Raw genomic sequence first — 15,397 nt, 5'->3', positions numbered from 1 at the left:
CGGTCCCCCACATGAAGCCTCACCTTCCATGGGACCAGGTCCACGCCAGTCTGCCCCTCAGACGCATCCCCAGGTGTGCCCCGCGATGCCCGCCAGGATCCAGCCACACGCACCATCTGCAGCTCCCTGCACGTAGCTTGGGTTTGGTGCCTTCAGCTTGCACCTATGCCATTCCTTCTCCCTGGAATGCCCCCTCTAAACTCCTATATGGAGCAAACTCTCATGTCATCTACAAGAGCCAAGTTATGTACTGCTGCTGCTGTTGCTAAGTCACTTCAGTCGTGTTTGACTCTGTGCAACCCCACAGACGGCAGTCCACTGGGCTCCTCCGTCCCTGGGATTCTCCAGGCAAGAACACTGGAATGGGTTAAGTTATGTAGTATCTCTTCTGAAAAGCCACCAGCCCTGCCCCAACCCACCACCCCCATCTTCCTGCATGGTGGCATACAACTCCCAGGAGGAAACTGAAAGCAGGGGAGAAGCAAAGTGACTGAAGGCAGCACTGATGTGAGCCACAAGACCCTCCAGATGGTACAGTCCCCATCTCACCCAGCCCAGTCAGCCCCATTCACCTCCACGGGCCGATGTACCCATTTCTCTCTGTTGCCTCCAGCCTGTGAGTCTATTTTGCATCTAACGTGAGCTGGGAGACAATAGCCACTTCACCACCAAGCCCACGGTTAGCCTTCCTCCCTGACCGCACATCTTCAGGGCTCCCTCTGCCTTGTAATTTAAAGGTGGACAGAAAGTCTGTCTAGTCAAAGCTATGGTTTTTCTAGTAGTCATGTACAAATGTGAGAGCTGGACTATAAATAAGGCTGAGCATTGAAGAATTGATGCTTTCGAATGGTGCTGGAGAAGACTCTTGAGAGTCCCTTGGACAGCAAGGAGATCAAACCAGTCAGTTGTAAAGGAAATCAACCTTGAATATTCATTGAAAGGACTGATGCTGAAGCTGAAGCTCCAATACTTTGGCCACCTGATGGGAAGAGCTGACTCATTGGAAAAGGTCCTGATTCTGGGAAAGATTGAAGGCAGGAGAAGGGGGGTGACAGAGGATGAGATGGTTGTATGGAATCACTGATTCAGTGGACATGAGTTTGAGCAAGCTCCAGGAGATGGTGAAGGACAGGGAAGCCTGGCATGCTGCAGTCCGTGGGGTCGCAAAGAGTCGGACACGACTGAGCGACTGAACAACAGAGGGGAGATGCAGCCCTGTGCTGTGTCGCTCCGGGCCAGAAGCCTGGCAGAGGAAACTGATAGAGCCTTCCACTGGGCACAGTGTGGGGCCACAACAGGCCACAGCTGGGCCATGTGGGCTCCACCAGGAGAGTGGGAGGGGGAGGAAGACGTGTCCTCTATTCTAAGCCTCAGCCCTGACCCTGACCTGCTTCTAGGGGCCACTTCCAACATCCTCACACACTTACAAGTAGAAAAGAGAGTCTGAAGTAGGTCAGGAGTAATAATAATAACCAGTGAGCGCCTTGGGTCTGTTGTTTGACATCTTTGTGCCTCATCTATGATCTTGGGCTAACGGTCCACAGCAAATCACACACAGTCGCTGTGATGACTGAATGAGTTGGTGTGTGTCCGGCACCCAGAAGTCTGGCACAGGGTAAACACTGTATGAACCTTAGCTAATTCTTCCTATGGGACAGAACTTTATCGTTTGCAGCACGTGTCAAAGGTCACATGGATAGGGAGGGACAAGACCGGAGGCCCCAGTCCCTGGGCACCATTCCCTTTCACTGAACCCCACGCCCTGCACAGGCCCAGCCTGGACTCTGAGCTGCATCCTCTACCTGCCCTTAGGCGTGCTGTCGTTTGTCTCCCTGTGCTGCTCCCCGGCATCTGCTTTTCTGGGGTCACAAAGTCCTGGTCTGGACTCTCACTCCTGCCCTCCAAGTAGCCCGTGAATCTATGACTTAGGTTGAACTTGTTGCTGAGAGTTGACCTTCACCATCCATTTAGGACCCAACTGAGGGTCTCTCTCAGGTCTATCTGGTTCTGCACACCCAGACCACAGGTCAGAGGTGCCCTGTGCCAGACTTGATGTAGCAGGACCTCCCTGCCCCCCATCCACCACTACAGGGGAGAGTAACTGGACGTGAGGGCTGGAATCAAGGTCAGGCCGACCGAACACCTCCTTCCTGTGCCCGTCAGCCTCCTTCCAGGGTGGAAGCAGCTTGCTGGGAGTCTTGAGTCGGGGCCTCTGCCTCTACATCCTGCGAGTATAGACTTTCTGTTTCTGACTTCCCCAGGAGCATCTACCACGTGCAGCCCCCAGCAGCCTTGAGGCTCTAAAAGAACTCCCTTACCTCCTGTGATGAGCGCTTTCCCTGTACTCCCTGGGAGGTGGATGCTCCTATCTGTGGGTGGAAATGGATCCTAACTTAATGGATTCCCTAGGGGCTGGAGGCCTCTGGGCCAACGCACGGGTTTTCTTCAAAGCTGGGTCATCATGGGGTGTCTGCAGCTGGCGCCCTGCTCCTGGGCCATCATTTTATAACTGGGCCATTGCAGAGCAGGAAGATAAATACAGTCCTCAGAATTGATGGAGACTTAATAAAGGAATGTTTCATGGTCACCAGTGTGCAGACTGCCCTTCACAAAATGGTCCCCAGACACTGCCCTTTGAGGAAACCTCATTCCCTGCAGAACGAGGAGGAAGGCAGAGTGGCTCACAGATCACAGATGACCCAGCACGGTCTGTACCTGGGATACTGGGGCTGCGCTTGTCAGAAGGGGCTTATGCAGAAGAAATGTGAGTTTTAGAGTCAGAGACTCAGTTTCAATCCCAGCCCTGCCCGCTAACTATGTGACTTCAGGCAGGGGACTCCCACCTCTGAGCCTGTTTCCTTATATCTAAAAGTTAAATAAAATACCACTAAAGCAACAACAATGACAATAACAATAAACTCCCTCAGAGCCAGTATCAGGAGTCAATGAGCTAACCAGTTCCACCCCCGCCCATAGTAGGTGCTCTTTAAATCCTGAGACTGGCTCCTCTGCTCTGCCCCTCCATTCCTCCCATGCCTCCCAGGCCTGGCCCCTCCCTTGTTCCTCTTGCTGCTCCTTCGGGCGGGCGGGCTGCTACCTGAGAGAACTGCCAGTGGAGCTTCATCCTCTTGGCTCTGGCGTAGCTGCACTCGATGAGCCGCGGCCGGCTGTTGACGTCCACCAGGCACCGGTTGTCGTCGTCATCCACCGTGGGGCTCAGGATGCCCACGTGGATCTGCTGGCTGCTCGTGTAGTACACATTCTGGGGGCCAGGGGTGGGGAGAATGAAGTCAGAGGTTAACAGCCAGAGAGGTGGGGAGGGTCTGCGGGGCATCGCCTCGGGCAGCCGGCCAAGAGAGCACAATCCAGGGGCCTTCAAATAATCTTCCATTGTAACAGACAAGAAGAGACCCTTTTACGTTATGATTCAGTACAGTGCCTGGTCCAGAGATGTAACTGATACAAAATTCTCAAGAATCAAACTTAGCCTCACTATATGCAGCATACTCAATTTTCTATACTTTTTTCATTGAAAAACAGGGGTTATAACCTTTTAAATGGATTTCACCACCCACAGTTTAAGAAACACTGCTTGAATCCATTATTTGCAGGCTTGCTGACTTCTTCCCTCCATAAATATTTTGTGTAAGATGCTGCACTTGACCAGGAGTTAAAGAGCAAAAGACCTGGGCGACGTCTTAGGGAGCTCAGAGTTCTGTGGGAGGGGTGATATGTAATAGGCAATTTCCATCCATCCTAAGACTGTGTAGAGCAGTTGGCAAACTTCTTCTTAAAGGGCCAGGTGGAAAATAAATATCCGGGGCTTTGCAGCATGCTGGGAGGTCTCCCAACCACCACCAGGTTCGGTGGTTCTCTAGGACTCAGAAGATTCAGCATATAGTTGCCCTCACAACTATGATTTATTCTGGGGAAAAGATATAAATCAAAGCAGCAAAGAGAAAGGCACGAGGGCAAAGCCTGGAGGAAACCAGGTGTCAGCTCTCAAGGCTCCTTCTACAGCAGTCACAGAAGATGCCCAGGAGTCCCCAGCAAGGAGTTGAGATAATGCCCGTGAAGGGTTATCTACCAGAGAAACATTTAGAGACTCAGCACCTAGGCTTTTTACTGGAGGCTGGTCGCACAGGCAGCCTCTGCCTGGTACATACCTATCGCAGACTTCCAGCAGGAAGGCAGGTGTTCAGCATAAACCATATTAGTTGTATAATCAGTTTGGGCACAGTGAGCCGCTCTTACCATCTGTGGGAGTGGTGGGAACCTTCCTGCAATCCAAGCTCCCAGATGCCAGTCAAGGGCCAACCATGTCAGTGGGCCTTTCAAAGGAGAGCAGTCAGGCTGCTGTTTTAACCATTTTTTTGCACAAAGGGCCAAATGGTCTGGAAAATCAGCTCTGTGACTGTAGTGCAAACACTGACATGGGCAATACAAATGAATGACTTTATTTACAGAGATCGGGGCTGACTCTGGTCTAGCGGAAAGCCATAGGACCTTGGCCTTCACATTTTTCAGTCACTTCCCCCAACCTTAGGCAATGGTTCCCAACAAGGACAGTCATAGGGTTTGTGAGCTCTCATCCTGTATCACCAAAGAAATTTAAAACCCCAACCTATGATTAGGTCACATGGACAAATCAAGACACTGTACTTCTCTGCTTTAGGTTAGATTTCAGGGTAGGCCCTATTGTTATCTTGATCTATTAAAAAAAACTCTCACTGGTAAATATTTTTGATTAATTTCAAATGGTAAAAGGAAGTATTTCTTGTGTTAGTTAAAGAAGGTGATTCTCGAGGACTTTTAAAACAGGGTGCAGAGCATGAAAGGGACTGTGTGGGGAGAAGGGCAGTGCACATGAGGAGAGCAAATAAGGGGTGGACTTTCAGGGCCATATTCTTCCTGAACTTCAGCATCCAGGGAAGGGGTGGAGAGGCAGCCATCCTTCAGACGTTAAAAAGAGCCTCAGGTCAGTGGATCAGCTAAGGTCCCAGCAGGAAATAGGTGGCACGCTCAGGTAGAGGAATCCAAGGAGGGTAAATACAGGCAGGGTTCTCAGCGGTGTGGGTCTAGGGGAAGGGAGCACAGGGATAGTTTAGTTCCTTGGGACAGTAACATGGAGCTGTTACCGTCACCAGGCTCAAAGGGATGAGAGGAGACAGCAGGTACCAGAATGTGTAAAAGTTACATGGAGAGACTTGCGAGAAGGGTCCAGGGAGGGAGAGGTTTGAGGTGATGGTGAGTGGTGGTTAATAACCACCCCAACATCACTTTCCCTTCCCCAGTCTGTTCCTCTGCTGGGTTGGCCCATTGGAAGAACCCAGCTGGAAGTCAGACAACATAGGAGCCCATGGAAACTTCTGTAGAGTCAGCCTCGCAGGGCAGGACAAAAAGGATGGAGAGACAGATTGTAGACATTCATTACAGCTGGATTTGCTCTCCAAGGAAGTTTTATGAATCCATGGAAATGGACATCAAAACTACCAGGGTGACTGATTCTTCCCATAAAAGAGGTAAAGGGTGATCAAAGTTCTAAGCAGAGGCCAAATGTAGAATGCCTGCCTTCAACGTGGAAATGTGACTAGAACACAGAGCCAAGGAGGCCCTAGTCAACACCTAAACTGGGTAAGAGATAGGCTTCTCATCAGAATCCTGAGACCGTCCATCGGGTGGCCTGGGTTCCCAGTTCACCATCAAGGGGAGTTGATGACCTGCTGTGGCTTCCAGTTTATTGGCATTGAGGGAGAATTTGATGACTGGTAGGATTTAGGAAGGATTGGGGGCAGGAGGAGAAGGGGACAACAGAGGATGAGATGGCTGGATGGCATCGCTGACTCGATGGACGTGAGTCTCAGTGAACTCAGGGAGTTGGTGATGGACAGGGAGGCTTGGCGTGCTGCGATTCATGGGGTCGCAAAGAGTCGGACATGACTGATCTGATCTGATCTGATCTGAGGATTTAGGAAATTAAATTAGATGCAGGTAGGAATCTCATCCATCCATCCAATCATCTAACAAGTAATCTCTAAGTTGGGTCCTGAGGGTCCACAGTTGAGAAAGCCATGGTTCCCTGTCCTGGATGATCCAACAGTCAAGTTGGGGAAACTAACATATCAGGAAATAGTGGTCATAAACACACTGATATGGGAACCGTCCGCACTTCCTCCATCTCTTACTCCAACTGTTGCTATGTTGAAAGTCAATATAAAAGCTCACTACCTCCAAAAAGCCTTCCCTCAATGCACGAAAGTGTGAGCCTGCTACCAGAGCCTCTCTGCAAAGATGCACAGCTATATATATGCCCTTGGGTTGAACGCACCATACTCCGTCCTCAGGACAGTGTAGCTCTTAGTCACATAGCAGGTCAGGACCCGAATTTCCTGAAGCTCCAGGGTGTGGGCCGCCAGACAAGGACAGCCAGGAAGGCAGTTACTGTCACTCCTTCCTTCGTCCCTGTCACTAGGACTTGGCTCTCATTTCTAGGGCGGGCTCCACAGACACAAGTAGCTGCCCAGGTAATAGCTAAAACCAGTTTTATCCACTTAGCTGCTCTGAAGTGCTTGGGGGAGATGCTCAGAGAGTCATGTGTCCACTTACTTACTATCTGGTACCACTGTCATCAGAGCTGTTTATTACTCCAGAGTCTGGGAAAATCATAATAAGGACAGACAGTTGTTTGTTACTTAAAAAGCAAGCAACAAAGTGCATCTCGAGTGGGGTAGCCACCAGCCGGTCAGATCACAGGGCAACTTAGCAAAGAAGATTCTGTTAAGCTGTCGCTTGGACACCTCAAAAGCCCAATCAGCGGTGGACTGAATCAATAAATGGCCTGAACACTAAAGAGGGAAATAGTTTTTTACAAGACACCGTGCTTTTAGTGCCTGTAGGTCCAGCAGGCCCAGCTATGCTTCTGAGCAACAGGGAAACTGGAGATTTAATAGAAGATGACTTAGAATTGTGATTCCCAGTGGCGGGCACTTTTGCCAACTAGAGGATATTCGGCAGTGTCTGGGGATATCTTTGGTTGCCACGATGAGGGTGGGAAAGGCTGCTACTGGCATCCAGTGGGTAGAGGTCACGATGCTGCTCAGCACCCTACAATGCACAGGACAGCCCCCCACAGCAAAGAACTATCCAGTCTCAAGTGTTGAGTGCTGCTATGCTTTATCCCAGTGAATCCTAGTAACAACTCTATGAGGCAAGTGTTACCATCACCCCCATCTTGTGGATGAGGAAACTGAGGGACAGAGAAATTAAGAACTTGTCCAAAGTTACACAGTTGGAGAACAGTAGCTGAAATCTAAACCGAGGCAGTTTGATGCCAAAGCTGTGCCTGTAACCTCTCATCTTCCTCGCCTCCCTCCCTCCCTCCAGTTACTCCAGCTCCAGTGACCAGGCTGGAGGGGGAGAGGCCAGCTTGGAGGCTTCCACTGTGATCCTGTGAGCAAAGGGTGGGGCGGGGCAGTCCTGGATTAGGGAACAGCCGCGGGCTGGAGGATCCTTGACAAAAAGGCCTAGAATACAAGGTGCTACCAAGTGCTAAGACCGCAACAGCCCTCCTGTGACTCACATCAGAGGTGGAGGCCGAGCTATTATCCTGTCTGTGGATGATTTATGACTCCCCCTGCCTCCCAGGGCACAGATACACATCCCTGAACCCCAGCTCCTCCTCAGCCACAAATGACTGCTTCAGCTCACTGTCCTCTCAGCCCACACAGCTCAGCAGGCCTACAAACCCCATCTGATGCTGAAAGAGAAAAATCACCAGCGAGGGAAACGGACAGACATATGGTATACCGGGTCTCGTGCCAGGGGCATCTTCCTGTCCCTCAGGCTGGGGTCAGGAGTAAGGACCCATCGCTGAGCGGGACGGCCAGCCAGGGAGCCTGTAGCGCCCCTCGGGGCACACTCCTGCCTTCAGGGCCACGGAGGCGAGGCTAGGCAAAGCCCCCCAGGGTGAGAGGTTCCCCTTGCTGTGTCACCTCATCTCCCAGACAGGCAAGGGCCCCCTCCCTGCAGGAGCTGGGTGGGCCCCCTGCCAGCTGTGCCCAGCATCCCTTCTCTCCCTGGCCAGCTCGGAGGTGGGACCCGCCTCTGTCAGACTGAGGTGCAGCCTTCCAGAGGCTCCAGCCCTCACTGTATAAAAGGTCACCTCTCTGGGGGTAGAAACGCTTCGGAAGAGAAGAATGAGAAGAAAACAAACATTTGTATCCTGCACCACGCCAGGGACCGTCCACACCTGAGGCCACCCTCGGCTGTAGGGGTGAGGAAACAGGCTAAGAGAGCTCTGAAGACCCTGCCAGCTGCACAGGCAGATGGCTCTGCTCCCTCCGTGATGAGGGGGAGATTCCCTGGGAAGGCTGAGATCCTGGCAGTTCAGGGCTTTCCTCCCCCTCCCCGGGCCCAGCCGCCCAAAGGGGCCTCCCATCAGCCTGGCTGGAACTGGGGTGCAATCTCCCCCACAGCCCCAAACCCTCAGTTCAGGCAGGGGAGTGAGGATCCCAGAGGGCCCTCCTGGAGTCACCCCTGGGAACCAGCAAGGGAACTGCCAGGTCATTTCCACCAGATCATTCACACTGAGTCCTGGGACACCAAGAAAGGGTCTCAGGGGCCCCTGAAGACACTCAGGTCTGGGAGGACGGCTCACTGGGTGGGGTTCTAGGACCCCCTCTCCCAGCCCAACCTGGGCTTGCTTTCTTTATTCAACTTTCACATAACATTTTACTTGAACAAAAGGTCATGAAGAATTTACCAAAGAAAACCACTGAGGTCAACCATGAGACCTTCATTTGGGAGAAGGTCATTAATGCCCAGTAAACCTTCATCAGCTTAAACCCCACCAATCGGAATTTGTGAACACTGGACGACCAGCTTTAACTTCCTGTCTCCAACCTCCTCCAGGCCGCTAGTACCATGCATTCTTTCGTAGGGTCAGTTTACGCATGTCCCAGTCATTCCGTCCCCTCTTCTGTCCAGGCTCCCATACCTGCACTGGCATACCTTAGCCTCTGTGGAAAGGCTGCAGCCCTCACAGCAAATCATGGGATGGGCAGGGGAAGGGGTGCTGCTGGTGGTGGGAGAGGGCCTCCTAGCAAACCAGGAACAGGGAACAAAATGGGGTAGGATAGATAACTTAATAATACATTTTCAAGGTACAGCAGAAGAACCGGCTCTCCTGCAAACAATGGCGTGTGGATTGTGAGCGACTCTGTTTCTTCCATTAAGCGATGTTTCCTTGGCAACACTGCTGGCCTATTGAGTAAGTGCCCTTGAAAAACGAGGTGTCTTAGAAACAGAGACACTCTCTCACCAGGAGATGGGGCGGCAGTGGTAGTATTTGGCTAAAACATTCCTCGGCCTGGAGAGGGGTGAGGGGGAGGCAGGGGGAGAGGCAGATGGGGACACGCTCAACAAGAAGCTCTAGAACAGGGAGAAAACAACTCTTTCAGAGTGCTTTCATGGGAAAAGTGGGGTCTTTGTGGACATTTCTTAGGATACTTGGAGGGGATCTGTACCCTGGAGGACTGTGGTGGCCCAGCTCTGTGTAGGGATGGACGTCACCCCAGGGGAGTGACAGTCTAAGGGTTAGAAATTACACTAATTGGATGACCAGAGGGTATCAGAATGGGGGTGTTGACAAAGTCCATCAAAGGGTGAACCAACCTAGGGGCTGGAGGGTGGGTTTCCTGGACAAAGGGGAGAGGAGAAAGATCTGTGAGCAAATGAAATGGGGGAGGATAGAGAAATGAAGAGGACACAGTCCTAAATGCAATCAAGCTCGGGGTGTTCCTCACATCAGAATCACCTGCAGAACTTTAGAAACTATAAACACAGTCTTAGGGGTGGGGCCCAGGTGATTCCAGTGAGCAGCTAAGGTGGAAAACTGGGTGTATCGAGGGGCTGATGGCAGCCTCAGGAGTAAACGTAGCGCCAGCACATACAGCCAGCTGGCTTCCCAGCCTCCCTCTCATCGTGGGGGGCCAGCGGGATCTGTCTGCAGGGCATTGTTTGGAGGACTCTGAGAGGTTAGGATGCACTGTGTTTAGGACAACAGTTCTCAAAGTGTGGTCCCAGCACCAGACAGGAACTTGTTAGAAATGTATATTTTTTAAGCCCAACCCCAGGCATGTTGAATCAGAAACTCTAAGAGTAGGATTCAGGAATCTGAGCTTTCACAAGTCCTCCAGCGAAGTCTGATATAAGTGAACATTTGAGAACTGCTCGTCTAGGAAACGGGTGGTCTGGTGGGCTTACAAGTCAAGAGGGCTCGGGTCTTCACTTAGCACCCCCACCCTCGCTGACTAGCTGGAAGCCACTCCGAGCCTCAGTTTCCTGACTGTAGAATACAGCTGTGGATGACGAGCCTGATCAGTCCTCTCGTCTGGCCGCAGGGACTGGGGCAGGAACCGGCAGCCAGGGAGAAAGGGAGAGAAGAGACCAGGGGGTCCTGCTGCCCTGCCTCAGTGCCCCCATGCCTGGGGTCCCCTCCCCAAGTCTGCCCGGCCAGTAGACCTGTTGTAAGATTCACAGAAACAGCGGGCAGTGTGTGGGCACGTTGGCTGGCTGGGGCAGAGGGGATAAGGAACAGGGCCTTGCTTTCTTAAATTTCAGTCTTGAGTGGCCACTGTGATGTTCGCAGTTTGTACTAGAAATGGCCTTTGTCTTCTTTACCAAGAATGAGCTGCTGGCTCTGCTGCAGGCAGGGAGGGCTGATTTAAGGGCTTGGTTACTGGTCATTAACCCCTTGACACAGAGGTTTCCATGCTGAGAGCTGCAGGGCACTGATGCTAAATCAGGAACAGAGAGGACTCATTTCCAAAATTATCTTATGTTCACTAACCACAGGACAGGTTATATTTAAGGAATGCAAACATTTGTAAACATTCTGTCTTGGTAACCGTGAAGGAGTGTACATGTGGAAAGCAAGGTCCCTTGCTCAGGAACCCCCTTTCTGCCCCTGCTCTCGTGAGTCCAGGAGGCAACAGGTGGTGAGGCTAAGCACATGAACCCCCCAGCCTTGTAACTGGCACTCAGCCCCTAGACAGCAATCCGTCTAGTTTAAGTCAGCAAATACTCCTTGGTGCCCTCTACGGTGTGGGCCTGTGCCAGGCAGAGAGGCGGCAGGTAGGGCCTCCCTCAGGGCTCTCAGACTGGAGGGGAGTCAGTCATGCTGAACAGGGCAGTCAGAATAGCCCCCTGGCCAAGCTTAGCACAGACTAGGAGCAGACCAAAGCGCTCGAGAACTGGGGGCCAGAGCTGGAGTGATGAACTCTACTGGGGGCTGGTCAGTGAGTGATGAGCTCTGAGAACAGCCTAGGAAGAGAGCATGGGTGCATGCTCAGTCGCTTCAGTCATGTCTGACTCTTCGTGCTCATATGGACTGTAGACTGCCAGGCTCCTCTGTCCATGGGATTCTCCATGCAAGAATCCTGGATAGGGTTGCCATGCCCTCCTCTAGGGGATCTTCCAACCCAGGGATTGAGTCTCCTGTATCTCCTGCATTGCAGGAGAGTTCTTTACTGCTGAGTTACCAGGAAGCCCAGAAGAGAGCAGTTTGCCTGGATAACTGACGAGGACAAGCAGCCTCTGGCAGAGCAACTGGGATACACAAGATCACCGAGGCCCAGTGCTGCACTGCCGTCTGGGGAAGGAGAATGCCTCGGGGACGGGGAGGTGAGCTGGGGAAGCAGCTTGGGGTCTGCAGCACTTGGACAGTGTCCTGATGGCCACGGGGAGCTGTGACTTCAGATTAACCAGCCCTCTGCTTGTCCGCACACATGGGGGATCCTCGGAGGAGTTAAAGACATTTAAGGGGCCTGGCAGCGAGCTGAGGTTAGAGGTGACTCAGGCTGCTGGGCAGGAGTACCTGGGAAAGCCCGGTGGTGGGCTGGCAGGGCAGCCAGGAGAAGAGAGGAGCTTCGGACTGAGGGGTGGTCTCTGAACATAAGACTGAATAGAAAAGGCTAAGTCAGGCCCAACTTTTGCCTCCCACTGCGCGCCTGACCCCCTGAGGGAGGGCATGGCAACCCACTCCAGTATCCTTGTCTGGACAATCCCATGGACAGAGGAGCCTGGTGGGCTACAGTCTATAGGGTCACAAGGAGTCAGACACGCTGAGTGACTTAGCACCCGTGCAGCACGTGCACCTGACCCGAGCAGCTGGGGAGCAGTCATGGGCACTACTGCTGGGCTCAGAAAGTCTGCCTTCGATTCCCGGCTGGCTGTGTGTTTTCATGTTTCATCCCAGGCTTTGTGCCCGAAGCACAGGTGTCAGCTCTGTACCACCACCTGTGAGGTTGTGTGCAGCCCAGCCAGTCCCATCAGCGACCTTAATCCCCGGCCTTGCACTGTCTGTTCTCCCTGGGTCTGCTGGGGTCTCCTGGCTAGGAGTATGTCCCAGTGAGCCCCTCATTCTCAGGAGAGAGCCGAGTGACAGGCGTCACCCTGGGGTTCCTGCATGGGAACCCGTGAGAAACCAGAGACAAACCGGAAAAGAAGGCTGCCGGATTCCTGATGTTGAGAGTCTCATTCACTTTCTTGTAATAGCAACTTGCTCACCCTGGCCATACGGGGAGGCCTGATCCACAGGCTGGCCAAGTAGAGCACCCCATTGCTTGGTCCAGGGTTGGTTCCAGAATGGGACCCAGTCTGGGCCAATAAAAGCCCCTTGGTTTCCCTGTTTGTGGGGCCAAGCTGGGAGGCTCTGCTGCCCTTTCTCATCAGGTGAGTCGCAGAAGCCCTTTCCTCTTTGACTAAGGAGAGAGTAAGTTTACACATAATGGAAACCAGAGTCATAGAGTGGTGAGAGAAAGAGAGAGAGAGGGAGGGAGGGAGAAAGTTAGGTAAATGCCTTTCAAGCCCGTGAATCCAGCCCTGCCTGAAGCCGGGACAGACATGAATTTGTCAATTACATTAGGTGATAAAATCTGTTTTGCATTTAAGTTGATTTGAGTTGAGTTTCTGTCACTTGGAACCAAGAATCTCAACTAATACAGAAGATACAGGAGACCTTTCCAGAATACCAAAGGGAATGAGGCAAAAGTTTCATGGAGTCATATAGCCCAGTAGTCCTTGGCACAGGGTGTATGCAGATATCATGCATGTATAACATTTATTCATTCTTATATTTATTATAAGAATGTTTTCAAATAAAGTACTGAAGTTCTGAATGTCTGCTTTTTTTTTTTTTTTACAAGGCAATCTCTCACTCATATGCATGCCAGTATGCTTTCTTCAGAGAGTGAGAAGCTAGTGAGGCTAGAGGTTCACATGACCCTAGTAAATCCCCAGGAGTGGGCTGAGTGTCTGAACATTATTCATTATGTGGGTGTAAGTGGAGAATTTGAGAGCTGCAGAGGGAGCCCAAGTTCAGGGAAATAAGATCAGCACTGGTCCAGGATAAGGCAAGGAACAGGTGCCCTGGAATCGGGCTTGATGGCTGAGCCCATCATTTTCTGCAGCCTCCAGTGTCTGTCTCGAGGGAGCAGTGCCAGCCAACTGCCCCGGCCTGGACCTCAGCCCCACACCCAGTTCTGCTCCTGCCACCCCTCCTTTACCCCTCCTGCAGAGTCTCTGTCTGCACCCCACACCTGACACAGGTGCCTGCCTGAACAGCTCTTCCAGCAGAATCCCACGGATGGAGGCTGCAGATGAAGGCTACTTCAGGCAGAAGCACACTGCCGAGGGACAGATCAATAGCCCCATCCATAGCGATGGCCAGTGAGGTGGGTCAGGGTCTGCGCTTGTCACAGAGAGGAAGCATGGCAAGGATGGGTGCTGCTGTCAGAAGCAGGCAAGGAGGGCAGACCCAGCGACTGGTGCCGGCAGCTGCGAAGAGGCAGGACTGAGCCTGTGATGCCTAACAGTGAACCATCTCCCCCGAGAATGGCTCTGCCCAGGGATTGGCCCTGGCGGTCTGTATGCTGTGACACTACCACCTGCCCACTGGGGAAAATAGAGCTGTTAAGGGGTTGAGAAGCCTCCCTCCTCCCAGGAATTTAAACCATGAAATGGAGAGACAGAGATGAGGCAGTGCGATAGCTATTAATAAGACACATTTAGGGGAACTCCCTAGAGAAGATCTATGAACTTGTACTGCTGAGGGCTGCCCCATTTCTGCCTTTCCCCAGGCAACCCTCCTTTTGAGTCTAGAAATGAATCACTATTGGCTTTCTCTAACAGCACCCACCCTTTGTGTTTAGCTTAAGCTACCCGTGTCTGCTTCAGCTCTTGATGATTGTCACTCCTTTCTATCGAGTCCAGTTGTCCAAGTAAAAACAGCTGTCTGTTGCTCATCTGTGCTTTCTCCATCTTCAAGAAAGCTCACACACCTGCTGTCTGCCTGCTGGCCCTTTGTAGGTCCTTATTCTGGAAGGTGCTTTTCAAAACCCTTTAAAGCTGTGTCTGGTCGTCTACCACCCGCTCCATCTGCTCTCTGACAAACAGCTAAGAGCATATCACATGCCCTGAGGAAAACACGCCCTGGCATTCCTCTCTTCAAAACAGTGTCTGCCAACTCTGCATCAGCCTGTGACAATCAATGCTGGCTCCTTAGTGCCTCTAACAGATTGACTCACTGTCCTGTCCTGCCACCCCATGCCTCCCTCCAGACGGAGCTCTGGTATGTCCCTTCGTCATTAGTGTCAGACTGGGCCACGTGCCTTTAACCAATGGAACGTGAGTGGGAGAGACGCGTGTCATTTCCAGTCAGAAGCTGTAAGAGCAATCATGTCATCTGCCGTGTCTCCTTCTGCTCTTGGCCACTGGACTGGCAGTCCCAGGGCAGGGCTGCTCCGCTGGTCCCAGACAAAGACGACGTGACACAGAGCTGTAGCTGAATCCTGATGACCATGTAGCCTGAGCAAGAACTCAGTACTTTTTGTTGTAAGACCTTGAGATTTGGGGGTCATCAGCCTAAGTTGAATGATTAAGAAACTGATTCTAGATAAGGAGTACTGCCAAACCCTAAAATATGAGACACTGACTTTGAAGCCACAAGGTGGGTGGTAAGGAACCACCCCTGGAGGTGTAAAGACGGTGACCTCTTTATGCAGTGGTGAAATACTTGACTAAACTGTTGCCTGCCATAAGCTGGTAGACAAAACATGGCAAGTGAGCTTGTGCTTTCCATGAAGAGCACGCCTTTGTTACTGTCGGCTGCTCGTGACAAGCACTGCAAAAGGAAGATAAGGTCAAGAAAGACTTGGACATGGAGCATGATAAAGAAATGTTTGTTATTGTAAGGCACTGGGATTTCGAGGTCATCTGTTACTGGAGCATAACGAAGCCTGAACTGGCTGACACACCTATTTTGCTATGCTCCCTCAGCAAACAATCACACACAGATAGAATCACAAAATGTGATGCGTGAGCTTAAAGACGAGTAAAA

The 15,397-nt window shown here is 51.8% G+C and overlaps 1 protein-coding gene across 1 annotated transcript in view; it reads right to left on the bottom strand.

Moving 5' to 3' along the window:
• GALNT18 (polypeptide N-acetylgalactosaminyltransferase 18) overlaps positions 1 to 15,397 on the bottom strand; it is a 353,258-nt gene that overhangs the window by 13,915 nt on the left and 323,946 nt on the right. Inside the window, exon 10 of the mRNA XM_086340033.1 lies at positions 3,098 to 3,262. Within this exon, the coding sequence (XP_086196159.1) occupies positions 3,098 to 3,262 (165 nt within the window). The remainder of the gene's footprint in view (positions 1 to 3,097; positions 3,263 to 15,397) is intronic.

This window comes from Bos grunniens, chromosome 15, assembly GCF_055505025.1.
Source record: "Bos grunniens cultivar Pamir isolate PY7600 chromosome 15, Bosgru_T2T1.0, whole genome shotgun sequence".
Taxonomy (NCBI): domain Eukaryota; kingdom Metazoa; phylum Chordata; class Mammalia; order Artiodactyla; family Bovidae; genus Bos; species Bos grunniens.
The sequence above is the reverse complement of the archived record's forward strand: the minus strand, read 5'-3'. Positions and strand labels throughout refer to the sequence as shown.